Source organism: Elgaria multicarinata, chromosome 4 (assembly GCF_023053635.1).
Source record: "Elgaria multicarinata webbii isolate HBS135686 ecotype San Diego chromosome 4, rElgMul1.1.pri, whole genome shotgun sequence".
In the NCBI taxonomy this organism is placed as follows: domain Eukaryota; kingdom Metazoa; phylum Chordata; class Lepidosauria; order Squamata; family Anguidae; genus Elgaria; species Elgaria multicarinata.
Window position 1 is genome coordinate 24,357,206 of NC_086174.1, and position 13,963 is coordinate 24,371,168.

A 13,963-nucleotide genomic window follows, 5' to 3' on the forward strand; every position below is an offset into this window, starting at 1 on the left:
TGGGCTACTTAGTATAGGAAGCCTTGGGAAGGCTACTTAGTATAGGAAGTCTTTCCATGGACTACTTAGGGTAGATGACTGTTTCAAAACAACAGATGTTTGTCTTATTTATGGAACTTAAGTTAACATATCAAGTAGCTGTTGACTTATAAGGACTACTAGGTGGAAGGTTTTAATTTCTCCGAGAGTTTCCAACAACAAAGTTTGTGTGCTTCTTCTAGTGTGTGCGTGTCCCTGAAGAAAGGAATCACATGTCCATGTGTTGGGAGAGACACACAACCACTGATATACTAAGTAAGCTTTCTAGCTGTACATTTTGTCCCCTCATGAACCCCTGCTTTAGGCTTACCTGCCATAGCGGCAAGCCAGGCAGAGCTGTGTGTGTGTTACTGCAGCTTAGAGCTGTAGCAGCCCTTTTCAGACAATTGATCCTTTGCTTGACTTTACATAGAACAGAACTGCTGATGCAGGTTCTCCCCACTGTTAGAGATTTTGATGATTATTAAAGGTGCAATCCAATGCATGCTTAGACAGAAAAAAAATTCCTATAACTCTCAGCATGCCCCAGCCATTTGCTGGGGAACATGGGTGGGAGGATGCTGTTGCACTCCTGTCCTGCTTGTGGGATCCTGGTCAACTGCTGGTTGGCCACCCTGTGAACAAAATGCTGGACTAGATGGAGCCTTGGTCTGATCCAGCATGGCTGTTCTTATGTTCTTCACAAGATGTAGTGATGGCCACCAGTTTGGATGGCTTTAAAAGGGGTTGGATAAATTCCTCAAGGAGAAGGCTATCATTGGCTACTAGCCCTGATGGCTATGTGCTACCTCCAATATCTGAGGCAGTAAGCTTGTGTGCACCAGTTGCTGGGGAACATGTTGCACCATGTCCCACTTTGTTGGTGGTCCCTGGCCCACGGCTGGTTGGCCGCTGTTGAACAGAGTGCTGGACTAGATGGACCCTTGGTCTGATCCAGCAGAGCTCTTCTTATGTTCACTTTTGGACTGACAACTGTAGGTCAGATGGGGCCTCTTAGAGGGCCATATTTAACTTAGGGTCTGCCAGTGGATTAATTCTGATCTATAAGAATTCACCAGTGAATTGTAGTAAGAGACATTTGTTATAGGAGTTTCCACAGATGTTTTTATAACCTCTGAAGAAGGCCTTAAAAGAAAAAGAAAAAAAAAGGCCAAGATGCATTGGGCTTTTGACAAATAAAATCTTGGTTCTAGGATCCTGAGATGTTTCTTTCCATGTCTGGGTCTATTTTGGATGCTCCCCTCACTTTTGGGTTTATACGATTAGGCCTCCCAAATTGCGGAGGATGGTTCCGAAATTTTTAGCAATTCTATACATTACATTTAGAATATTCTATACATTACATTTAGAATATGTATTTACCTGATAGCAAAGGGCTTCAAAGGGCAATTATATGGTCTGTTGGCTAAATGGCTGCAAGTGAAAATTTTACAGTCCAATGGATGAATAATGGCATTTTAAAGGATTCCAAACACATGCTGAACTAATAGCTCTGGAACAGCTCAGGCGTTTTGGCAGCAGCGAAACTAATACACACTAAAAGAGCTGCCTATGTACATACTTACCTAAAACAATCTGCACTAATGGGCTCTGAGCCTCTAAACCAGAATCTCTACTGTTATCTTTCATTTGCACAATGAAGCGTCATATGACGGAGCATTAAACAAGATGGATCTTGTGCCAATTTGAAGGATGGCTGGGGGAACTCCAAAACAGCTGTGACGTGGAACCAGGGAGAGGTCGGCAAGTGCACGCTGCATCTCCGTTGGCTTCCTGAGCGGGATGGGCAGGGCCAACAGACAAGCATTGCTATAGGCTCATCCTGCTAACACACACAGCCAAGCTCAGGGATCAGGGATAAAGAAGGGCTGCTGGAAAGCAGGGAGCGGATGGGGTAAGGAAGCAGCAATTGTCAGTGAGTTTGGTTCAGGACTCCTTGCGTCTAGCTCAAGTGCATTGTGTGATCCATGATCCGGCATAAAGTCTTCAATAGTTATTAGTAATGATTACTACTACACGTGACGCCCTTGTTACAACAGCTTCACTAGTTACTGGTCTGTTTCTGGGCACAATTCAAAGTGCTGGTTATGAGATATAAAGGCATAGATGGCTTGGGAGCAGGCTACCTGAAAACCACCTTCTCCCATATGACCCTGCCTTAAGAGGTTCCAGACATGCCCTTCTTTCGAGACCCACCACCATCAGAGATGTGTTTTGTGGTGATGTGAGAGAGGACCTCTTCGGTGGCAGCTCCCAGGCTGTGGACCCCCCTCCCAAGGGAGGCTAGGTTTGCTCCCTCTCTGCTGTCCTTCCTCAGTCTTTGCCTGAGTTTTAATTTTTATCATTGTTTTAATCAAGTTGCATTTATGATTATAAGCTGCCTGAAGTGCCATTTTTCTTGGTAGAAAGGCAGGATATAAACGGAACAAAAATAAATAAACAATACTTATATACCACTTAATATCGTCAAATCTCTAAGCATACTCGCACTTTCTTTTTTAAAAAGTCAGAGTTAAAATACATATATAATGCAACACTAAAATAATAATTCATAATAAAGTAACACTTGGGGATGTATGGATGATATAAAATCCATTCCATCTGTGATCATTCCGTCATCCACTCATTGACGGAATGGGAGCTATACTAGAGTGGCCAGATACATCTCCATATATACAAATGACACTTGCTGAAAGTCCCTTTTCTATGCAACTGTTAAAGATACAGGAGCCCTGTCCTCCTTTTCATAGGGTCGCCCTATCTTCACTTCCTTATGTATGCACTTCCTGTAGTGCAGATGGTTAATTTATACACAAGTTCATTTAACTAAAAAAAGAAGAAGTGCCATCGTGTGTCTTTAGAGTGCAGGTATGTCAGATAAAAGGCCCAAGTCACCAGTGGCCTTGACCTTCCTGGCTCTCTGTCAAAACCTGTTAAATGTAGACATTATACAGTAAATTATGCCAATAACGTATTCTGTGTTCTGACTGCTTTTCTTTTTTCATAATAATAACTTCAGAGCACATGCATACAACAGTTCCCCGTGTCCACTGAGATCCTCTTCCCTACTGGATATCTTGGCAATCCCACGCATATTTTGAAAACATATTTTTTAGGTTTACATCTTTTTTAGCTGGTAGAAAGGGTGTTGTGTGTCCTGATTGTTTTTAAATTTAGACGACTGCTCTGGCCAAGGTATGATGGGAGGTGTAGGCATTTCATGTAAAATAAAAAATGTGGTTTATCACAAAGCTCTAATTTAAAATATAATTCTTATTAACACAATTTCCCATTGATTCTAACAAAACAATGTACTAACTCAACCAAACTAAAAACCACCAACCAACCTAAAGATGAATAAATTGCAGAGAAATTTATTATTTATCAAATAAATGTTATAAACATTATTCACAGACCCGAGCAATGCCGGGCATATCAGCTAGTCACTTATAAAAGGGAACCAATATGCATTCTCCTGTCAAATGTCGTAGGGTTGATCTCTCTGTATATATATGAGGATGTGTGTGTCTCTGCTTTTCTTGTACATAATAACATCTACATTTTCCAACTCTGCAAGATAAACAGTCTTGTTTCTTTCTTTCTTTTTTTGTTCAGGAAGTAAATATAACCACCAAAAAATCTAAAATAATTGATGTTTAAAACAGAAGATAAAATACTGCTTCCATACTTCCTCTCAGCAGAATTAGTTTGCTGTTGTTATCGGACAGAAAGCCCTGGTCCTCTTCCTACGGACTCTACAGGAAAAACGCTGCCCTCTGAGGAATGTAAACTTGGCCTGCTTCTTGGCAGCCTCCAACTGTCTCTCCCTTTCTCATTTTAACAAAAGATCCACGCTATTCTCCGAATGTTAAGGTCAAGGCTCTGCCTACATGATGCAACCTTGTACAGGTGAACGCTAAGGAAGGGATATTCCTGAAGTGGTTAAACAGAAATGAATTCTGCCTTTCCAATAGGCACTTTCCACAGGGTGAGGGCAAGAGATTTCAGAATGATACGGGTAATGGGGGCCAGTCTGCCAGCCCTGCTGAAAGGCTACATATTTCCCCCCTACCCCCACTCTTTCCTTCCCATCCTTTTCCCCTTGCATGCTGTGTCTCCTTACGCTGTAAACCTGCAGGCAGGAGTTGTCTTGTTTTACTGATGATATGTACACCAGTCCCATAGCCTTTTTGGCTGAGGAGCAGGGTAGAAATACTTTAAACAAACAAACAAATGCATAGCGCTCGGAGGACGGCAACAAGGGAGAGGGCCTTTTCTGTGGTGGCCCCCCCAATTATGGAACTATCTCCCCGATGAGGGCCCGCCTGGTGCCAACATCATTATCTTTTCGGTGCTAGGTCAAGACTTTTCTTTTCTCCCAGGCACCATATGTTGTGTTTTAACTGACTCCAAAACTAGCTTTGGCCTGGCAGAGAGTTTAAAACTTTTTTAAATGTTAGCTGTTTTTATGGTTTCAAAATTTTGTACATTGATTTTTAATGTTCAGTCTTTTAATCTTGGTAAACTGCCCAGAGAGCTTCGGCTCTGGGGTGGTATATAAACGTAATAAATAAAAAAAATACATGTGCTGCTCCATGGTTAACACTGAATATTGTTAAGGAATGGGTAAGTTAACATGGTTAAGGGTGAGCATAGTTAAGAAATTGGGAAATGTTCTGTCTGCACTAGGCTTCTATCTTGTAATGTCTAGGGACCCACAAAATGTTCAGCTCATCCATTCTGTAGCAGCCCAGTATCTTTAAAAAGCTAATCATGTAGTAATACTAATAATACTAATAGCAGCACTCTAAAGGCAGTATGAGAAAGCAAAGGGCGTTACACTGGGACAGGATGGGCTTTGATATAACAATGTATCTTTCTGTGAAAATATTTATGTGAACTGATAATGTGACTTTTGTTTTCATCACAACCACGTGGATCAGATTAGGCCAGTCTTGCATTTGAATGGGTTTTATCTAAAGCGAATTTAAGTGAGTTCCGCAGCTGTGCCAGCCAAAAGATGACATGAACTCAGAGCCCTCCTGCTAAACTGCAAACAAACTGACCCTTTGAACTCTGGGTAAAATGAGGATATAAAACTAGACATCTAAAAAGTTGGTTACTCATTAGCACCTGAAAAAAGAACGCCTGCAGATACACAGAAATGACCTGCGTAACGTGTGAGCCACCAAATGCATGCAACCCCATCACCCATGCCGCCAGTCCTTAGTCCTGTTTCATACTAGCAAATAGGCTGATAAAATTGTTCCTGGGCTATACCACTTCAGACTGCTGGGCATGGTGGAGTGCTTCCCCGTTTCTTTCTTCCTTTATTAAATCTTTGTACTTGCAAAATCACCCTTTGCATATAAAAGTAGCAACTCCGTCCACGTCCCCAGATTACCTCCCCCAGTGCTTTCATGTAGATGTTAAATAGCACAGAGGATAAAATTGAGCCCTGTGGAACCCCATGATGTAGTTACCACAGAAGAGAGCAATAATCCCCCGGCATCACCTTCTGGAAGTGACCATTGGAGTAAGAATGGAAACCACCATAACTCAGTGCTCCCAACTCAGATATACACCCCAGAAGGACACCATGGTAAGCTGCTGAGAGGTTGCACTCCCCATGTCTCTCTCTTGGCAAAGGTCATCTGACAGGGTGACCAAGGCAGTTTACATGCCAAACCCAGGCCTAAAGCCAGATTTAAATGGATCTAGAGAATCAACTTCATCCAAGAATGTCTGGAGTTGATCAGCAACCATGCACTTGACCATCTTGCCCAAGAAAGGGATGTAAGCAACTGGTCTATAGTTGTTCTTCGCCTCTGGGTCTAGTTTAGGGATCTTGACCAGATACAAAAGGGGACAGGGCTCCTGCAGCTTTAACTGTTGTGATTAAGAGGGAATTTCACCAGGTGCTGCATGCAGACAAATGACACCGCTGAAACTCCCTTTTCAACAGAACTGTTAAAGATACAGGAGCCCTGTCCTCCTTTCCATATGGTCAACCTAAATAAAGTCACTCCGGTCAACTGTCCATAATAGCAGTTGCCCATCACCAGTGAGCCCCAAACAGCAGACTGAAGAGGCAAGCACACAGCTCACCTGGCCAGTCTTCCCCACTATGGTGAGATGTTCAGTATTTCTATTGAAATTATAATAACCATTTCAAAAATGTGCATCTATACGCATGAAATTACCATATGCAAATTTTATGCAAATCGCCAAACTCCTTTGTGCTCTACTTTGGTGATGACTTTCCTATTTCTGACAGTTCATACATGGCCAGCCGACATGCACACATATCCCTCCCCCACTGCTTCATGGTTTCCGGTGCGTGCCGGACCAGTCACTGGTTTATCTGTGGGCAAACCCCATTGCCACGTAAAGTGCGAAGAGTGCTTCGTGGACTGCACCCTTTGAGTACTCCTCCCGCCAACTTCCTTAACTGCAGAGCATTCTGTGTACGTCTGCCAAGATTTAGCTTGAAGCCGTGAAAAACTGCCAAATTTTGTTTTTTTGAAAAGGGAAAAGAAAAAAAGAAAAAAAAAGGAGAGGAAGGGTGAAGCGACAAGATAAAGGCCTTCATGAACACAGAGATAGTAGGTGAACATTTCTCAAGTGGTTCCTTGTTTCTAATAATAAATATTTATCCCTGGGTGCATTCTTCGCGACCTAACGAAAGATTAGCAATTTAGTTCTTGTTATTGTTCGGATGGTGTTCTCGGGCGGCAAGGAGCAAATTCAAGTTGTCTGCAAGGCGCTGCTTCCTGTTCGTGGCTGAGCCTTTACCCTCGTCGTCAAGAGGAAAGGGCACCGTGTACAAAAAAGCTCGCAAAACGATTATCCCAGCTCTATCAAACTGGAGACAACTGGGACAAACAAACTCAGGAAGTGGCAGGGAGTTCAAAAACGAGAGGAAATCTATGGCAGGAGGAGAAAACTGAAGAGATTGCAGTGATCTGCAACCAAAGTCAATGCTGGGTCACAGCGTGCCAAGCTTTTAAAAAAAGCTTTGCTTGTCTTATAATACAAAACTGGCACCCACAGCTGGCGATGGCTGCAGGGACGATTCAGATGTTAACATTCGGAATGATAAACAGTTCCCTCCCCTCCCTCAAAACAAGAAAGAAAGAAAGAAAAAAGTTCTATGTTAGCAAGCAGAAACAAACAGCCAATCCAGTTGCTAAGAGACATTGGACTACAGCCAACGGCAAACCGAGAGCCTCAAGAATTCTCTATTTCAGCCCTGCAAAGAAAGTACCTGTAGATGACGCCATGTTGGTGGAGAAACATGAGTGCCGATGTGACCTCTGCTGCATAGAAACGGGAGCGAGGCTCGTCAAATTTGCGCGAGCGTTGAATCTGAAACATCAGGTCTCCTCCATTGACATATTCCATGACGAAAAAGAGGCGGTCCTGAAATTCATGAAAACAGGGCCATTTAGAAGGATTTTTTCGGCTTGCACAAAGACGCTGCTATGCACATTAGGAAATCAGGGTTTGCATCCAGAAATGGAAGAAACAACAAACTGCAATTTTTGAATGGCTGGGGGATGGACAAACGAAAGCATGGATTTAGCTAATGAAGAACGGCAGATCGCTGCAATCACAGATAAGTTAAAGGAAGTTAGAAAAATGACGGACCTTTCTTTAGAATAACTGTATTGACTTTTAGCTTCTCAAGGAAGTGTATCGCAGATGTACAAGCCACCAGGACATTTTTCATAAGCCACTTGAAATCGCGTGGCGTTTTCCTTCCACTGCGGCCAGCCATTCATGCGAGAAAATGGCGTGAGCCGAAAGGCATTGTTGACATGCCACTTCAAACCTACCTGTACCTGCAAAAAATCTTCAGGGTGTTGGATGCGTCCAAAGCCTCATTCAGGCTTCAGCACCGATAAAACCCATGGGCAGGTGGAAGAACCATTTGAAATCAGCCCCACCCCCCTTTGTGGTGAAATGCTCATGTTAAGTGCTATGGCAGAGGATAGTCTAAGGGCCAAAACAGCCATTACTTTAAATCCATATCTAGCAACTATGCCTTTAAAAAAAAAGTTCACATTTTTTTTTTTTTTACTCTAGAGCGGTTGTGGGGAGACAGAGACCCTAGCTTGGGTGGGTGAACTTTTAAGAATCAGATCAGGTGCCCTGTACCTACTCTAGAGTAACCCCCCATCATAGCTAATAGTTATGGATGTGTATTAACCCCCCAGTTTTGGAGCCTCTGACATTCAAAGCCTACATGACCTGGGATATCGCAACGTATGGCCCAGTGCACAAGTTGCAATCAAGGCATGGAAGCTGGACTGGGGAGGGCAGGTGCTTCCATTCCCTGCTCCCTAACCCATGCATTCATGATGCTGTTGGATCATTGGCACATGGCTTCTGTAAACTACTTCTGGTCGTTGGCTGTGCTTTGTCTCTGATGAATAACCACTCAACTAATTGTACAATCCATCCTTCCTCATCCCTCACTTTTCATTGGAGTGCTCCTTAATATATATATATATATATATATATATATATATATATATATTTAAAAAGGCGGGTGCAACATCCTCCTTCCTCCTGGGATGTCGCGCCCGCATGTGGACTAAAGGGAAGATCTCGCGATCAGGATCTCGTCAGATCCTCCCCTCTCCCTCCCTCTATACTGGGCTGGTGTAGAAATGGCCCTGATGATTCCTCCAGCTGTGAGAAAGTGTTGAGTGCATTATCATTGCCCACAGGACTACCTAAATGTAAACTGTTGGAAACAGAATTGGGCACTCCTCATAAGAAGTTATGAGTGATGACCGACAGCTTCCTCCAAGGAGGAATAAATATTTGTGCCATTCAGTTTTGTTTTGATCCAAGACCGTCCAATAACCACTGAGTGTTTACACATGAAAAGATACCATCAGTAGGCGAACGAAGCTTCGTGTAAATTCCAGACAAATGGCAGTGCCTTTGATGTATTGTTTCCAGCCTGAGAAAGTCTGCATAAAGAATACTCTTTTCTTTTTTTGGCCCTTGGATTCTAACCGAACTTAATCCACCTTTTCTTTTGTTTGCTTTTCCACTTTTTAATGCAATGACAGTGGATTAGATTACAGCGTGACGGAAGCACACTCAGTAGCAAGCAAGAGGGCATGAGTGGTAATTGCTAGAATCTCGGAGGACAATCTTGCCCTGCTCTCAACAAAGCTTTGAGTGCTGGGCGGCCTGTCAGGAGGCCGAAGACAGCCTGATTAGCTGAAATGCCACAAAGCAGGGAATAAATCACGCAACGTGTTTCCGACTTCCAGATCTGAGACGTGTGTCCGTGCTGTGGGGCAGGCAAGCAACAATGTCATCATTGGTCCTAGACTCTCCGGGCTACCCTTGCATGTGGTTCAAACCCCCACAATCAGGAAAGGCATCACACACACGCCCCTTCAATAAGTAGAATTTGCAGCTGATAAGACTTATCAGCATTCTCCAAGAGGCATTTTCCCCCCTTGTTCTATGTTTTTCTCGAAGAAATGGGCGTGAAGAAATTTTTCTTGATTCCAACAAGCCCTTAAAAGTTGAGTTCACTGTGTCAATAGATTTCCTCCTCTCTCCCTCCCTCTTGGAAACTATTCCAACAAGTCACATTATTTCGCCAAATACTAAAACATATTACAATTGTTTAGGAAACAGAACAATTTCTGAAATCTTAAGAATGGAAGCTACTGGCAGCTGAATTCACACACTGCCTATTTGACTGCAGCTCTATTCGAGCTAAGGTTGAGCTGAATATACCCCTTTCCTCACCACAATTTGACCATTCAACCCCTGTGAAAATGAGGGGAATATCTTACAACTTTCGGGAGTAGGAGAATTCTAAGAATGAGGTGGCCAATGGGAATAGCCATCTTGTCCTTCACAAATGTCCCTGGGAATGATACTATATTAAACTGTAATGTCATTCCCACTGGGGCATTCTGTCCAAGGAACACCGCCAGGCTGCTGAGGCCAGCCAGGCCCTACTTGAAGTAGCAGCAAGTATATGTGTGTGTGTTGTATATAAAGGGAAGATAAATCTTTGGCCACCTCATCTTCTGTAAACCGCCCAGAGAGCCCTGGCTATGGGAGCGGTTTATAAGTGTAATAAATAAATAAATAAATAATAAATATCTTTAAAGGCGACCCCCCCCCAAAAAAAATCCTTTGCAATTTGCCCACCCCAGCCCCAAAATGAATCGTATTTTTGATGGGTATTATTGCCCCACCTTTGAAATGTATGAAAACAGCTAGACCCCAATACTTCAGCTCAGCACGAATCCAAGCCAGTGGAACACCTCGGAAGTAAATGGCTGGAACACGGCGCTGCGTTTGCATTGTACTGCTCCATTTACTCCCCTTTACTAAACTTGTGTGCTGTGTCTTAATGCTGTGTTTTAAATATGGTATTTTAATGTTGTGAGCCTCTGAGAAATTCTATTACCTGGGGGGGAAAGTGTGTCTTAGAATCGAAGAAATAGGGCATACTCAGTGGTTTATAAATGTTACAAATTAAAAATAAAATAAATTTCTAGGACTCAATCCGGCATAGCGTTTTTCACTGTGGTGTTATGTCACAGGTATTGACATGCCCTAAGCCAACCCATAATTTATTTATTTATTACATTTTTATACCTCCCAATAGCCGAAGCTCTCTGGGCAGTTCATAAAAAATAAAACCACGAGGAGCATAAAAATAACCAACAAATTTAAAACACACATACAAAATACAATATAAAAAGCACAACCAGAATAAAGCCACACAGCAAAAATTAATAAGCATCAGGATGAAAGAAGAATATACATTACATGGGCCCCGTTCAGAAGAGACCTTAAACCATGGCTTTAACCATGGTGGTTAAGCCAAAGCCATGGTTTAAGGCCTCTTCTGAATGGGCCCAATATGTATTGCATTTATATCCTACCATTCTTCCAAGGAATGCAGGACAGTGTTCCTGCTTCTCTCTCCCCTTTTATCCTCCCAACCCTGTGAAATAAGGTAGGACAGGTCAGGGAATATGACTAACCTAAGATTATCCCAGTGAGATTCATGGAAGAGTGGGGATTTGTTTCTAGTTCTTCCTTGTCCTAGTGGGAATCTACACTGATGTTATTCTAACGTTTTGAATGGGTTACTGTGACGCACAGCGTCACGTGACCCTGGGTCTCCAACGTTGCAAATGAGTTGTACTTACAGGTTCTATTTCTTAGTTCCAGCGTTGCTACAGATCCTCTCCCTTTCTCAGAGCTGCTGGGTTTGCTCCGCCCACTTCCTGTTCTCCTTCCTTTGCTCCGTTTACTATCTTATCTGCTACAGCAGATAAATCACACCAGCGTTATACTGTGCAATCACTGACAATTGCATGCAAAGGACTCAGAAGTTTTCCACCTCAGAATCTGCTTTGATTGTGAAGTACTCCCATGCATCCAGCCTTAATTATGCTCCTTTTGCAAAAGATTCGCCCGAGCCGCTGCTATGAGCGCAGGAGCAGGATTTTAAACAAATGCTAACATCTGCGTAAGCTTTATAGATAAAGACACCAAAATTGGCACAGTAATTCAAATACCAAATTTGAATCAAATTGGGTCATCGGTTGATTTTTTATGGTTTTTTTTTAACATTTCCCCCCTCTTTGCAAAGGAGCTGAGGAGCGCTCAAAGGATCGCTGTAGTTCCATGCAGGAAAATTCACAAGGGTCCAAAGTCCAAAACTCATGACCAGCGGGGCTTAAATGGGGCTGCTGCTAAAACTTTTCAATTTGGTCTCCCATCCAAACTCTGACCAGACCCAGCCCTGCTTAGCTTCAGCAAAATGGCTGACTCCTATGCATTCAGGCAATTCACTGGAACTTGCTTTAAGGTGTTTTGGGAGGGGGTTTATATGTGCTTATGACTATTGCCCTGCCCTGCTCTACTGGCTAGGAATGAGGCAGGCAGTGGGCGGAGCAAACCCAGCAGCTCTTACAGAAGAGGGAGAACGGAAACAATTGAATAATGTGCCCTGAAGTTCCGTTGCAGCGAAACGTAAGTCACGCTAGTGTGTCCTGTGATACAGAGAACCGATACAGAGAACCACGTTAGAAAGGGACACTAGCAACGTTATAAGACTAGTGTAGATCCGGCCCTAGTCCAACACTCATACCACTGTACATTGGCTATATATCAGAGCAGGCAAGAATATATCAACTAGGGAAGCTGGCTGGCTGGGAAACATCTGGGCAAGAGAAAAGCAGGCAGGTGGGGCCAAGTAGTCAGAGCTGCTGAGCCTGTATTGTAGCAAATTGCTCAGGCAGAGGAGTCGGGCCTGGTCCAGAAGCTTTATAGTATTGGGGTGGAACCCTATTGGTTCTTCCAGTCACCTGACTCCTGGCGAGTAGCTGCAATACCAGCCTCCAGCCACTTGCGGCGGTGGTGTTCAAACGCAGCAGAGAGCCATTCAAAAGTTCCTTCCTCTTGCAAGCAAACAGGGGCAGAGAGAATAAGTTGCCCAGCTCTGAGGGCCAAAGTCTCCAGTTGGAAACCTTCATGTCTTATACGGTACATTCTATGCTCTCCTACATTAGACCCTTCTATAAACTGGGGAAAGTGCATTTTGCTAAATGAATGCAAACATCAAAAGGGAGCTTGATTTAAACTAGGCAAATACATGGTATCCTTGATATGTCTTGTAAGAAGATATTTTATTCAAAATTATGGGGGTATGACATTATTTCCCAGCCATCATAGAACAGTAATTACTTAGCTCTATTTAAACAGGATGCTCAAACCGTTTGTTTAAAATTGCTGAAAACTGCAGCAACGATCCCAGCCAGTAGGGCTTGAATAAACATTTCCTTCTCCTGATTGAAACTGCACAGACACACCAGACCCAGAACACAATATTATAGGCAAACAACGGAAGGGGCTGAACGGCAGCGATCCTACTAGCCAAATTGCCTCGCCTCCACTTTTGGAAATGGCAACCAGGAAGACCACAAGGGGATACACCAATGGCTTTTTAAAAAAAGAAAAAAGAAGGATTCAGGTTTACACAAGCACAACATTCCATCGACATGATAAACAAAACTGGTTTTATTTTCATGAGCCAGGCTCTATAAATAACATTGTCACTCAGCATTTATATGGCGTTTTGAGAGCTCGGCATCATCTTCAGAGGGGGAGCTGAGGTTGATAGAGGCCTCTTCTACACCAAGCAGGATGTTGCACTATGAAAGCAGTATGAAAGCGGTATATAAAAGGCAGGAGCCACACCAAGCAGGATGTAGCGCTATGAAAGCAGTATATGGTATGTCTCCAGAGGCCCCAACACTTGTCAGTGCTCTTCAATACCGCTATAAAGCAGTAGTGTAGCTCCTGCCTTTTATATACCGCTTTCATACTGCAATACCCTGTTTGGTGTAGATGAGGCCAGAGAAGGAGAGGGAGAGAAAGAGCACAGTTTGGCTAAGTATGCAACTGGTTGTGACCAACCTACAAAAGCAGGGTGTGTGTGTGTGTGTGTGTGTGTGAACAGGAGGGGCGATTGAACCCTCTCTCCTCTGGTTGTACTTTCCATCCGAAATCATGTTTAAAGCAGCTTTTCTCCTGTTGGGAATTAAGTCTGGTCATACGGACCAGGGATGGGCAACTTGTGGCTCCTCCAGATGTTCGGGATGCAGAAAGGGAGACAAGCTCTGGTGCTAATAAAAACAATATTTTCATGAATGAATTCTTCGACCTTGCAGCATGACTAGGAATGATTCTGAGAGCGCACTCCTGGGCGGGGACGCCCCAAAAGAGAAAACTGAGGACTTTTTAGTAGTTGTTATGTGTTTTAATAACTCGGGTTTTCCTCCAGCTCCTGAAGAAGGATTTTATATGAAACACATCGAGCTAATTAAAGTATTCATAGACTCAAAGAACAGTAGAGTTG

At 43.2% G+C, this 13,963-nt stretch overlaps 1 protein-coding gene across 2 annotated transcripts in view; it reads right to left on the reverse strand.

Annotated features, from left to right (window-relative positions):
* Positions 1-13,963, reverse strand: part of PRKCE (protein kinase C epsilon) — a 375,307-nt gene that overhangs the window by 41,524 nt on the left and 319,820 nt on the right. For both annotated transcript variants that reach the window (XM_063123966.1, XM_063123967.1), the window contains exon 11: positions 7,307-7,461. In XM_063123966.1, the coding sequence (XP_062980036.1) occupies positions 7,307-7,461 (155 nt within the window). The remainder of the gene's footprint in view (positions 1-7,306; positions 7,462-13,963) is intronic.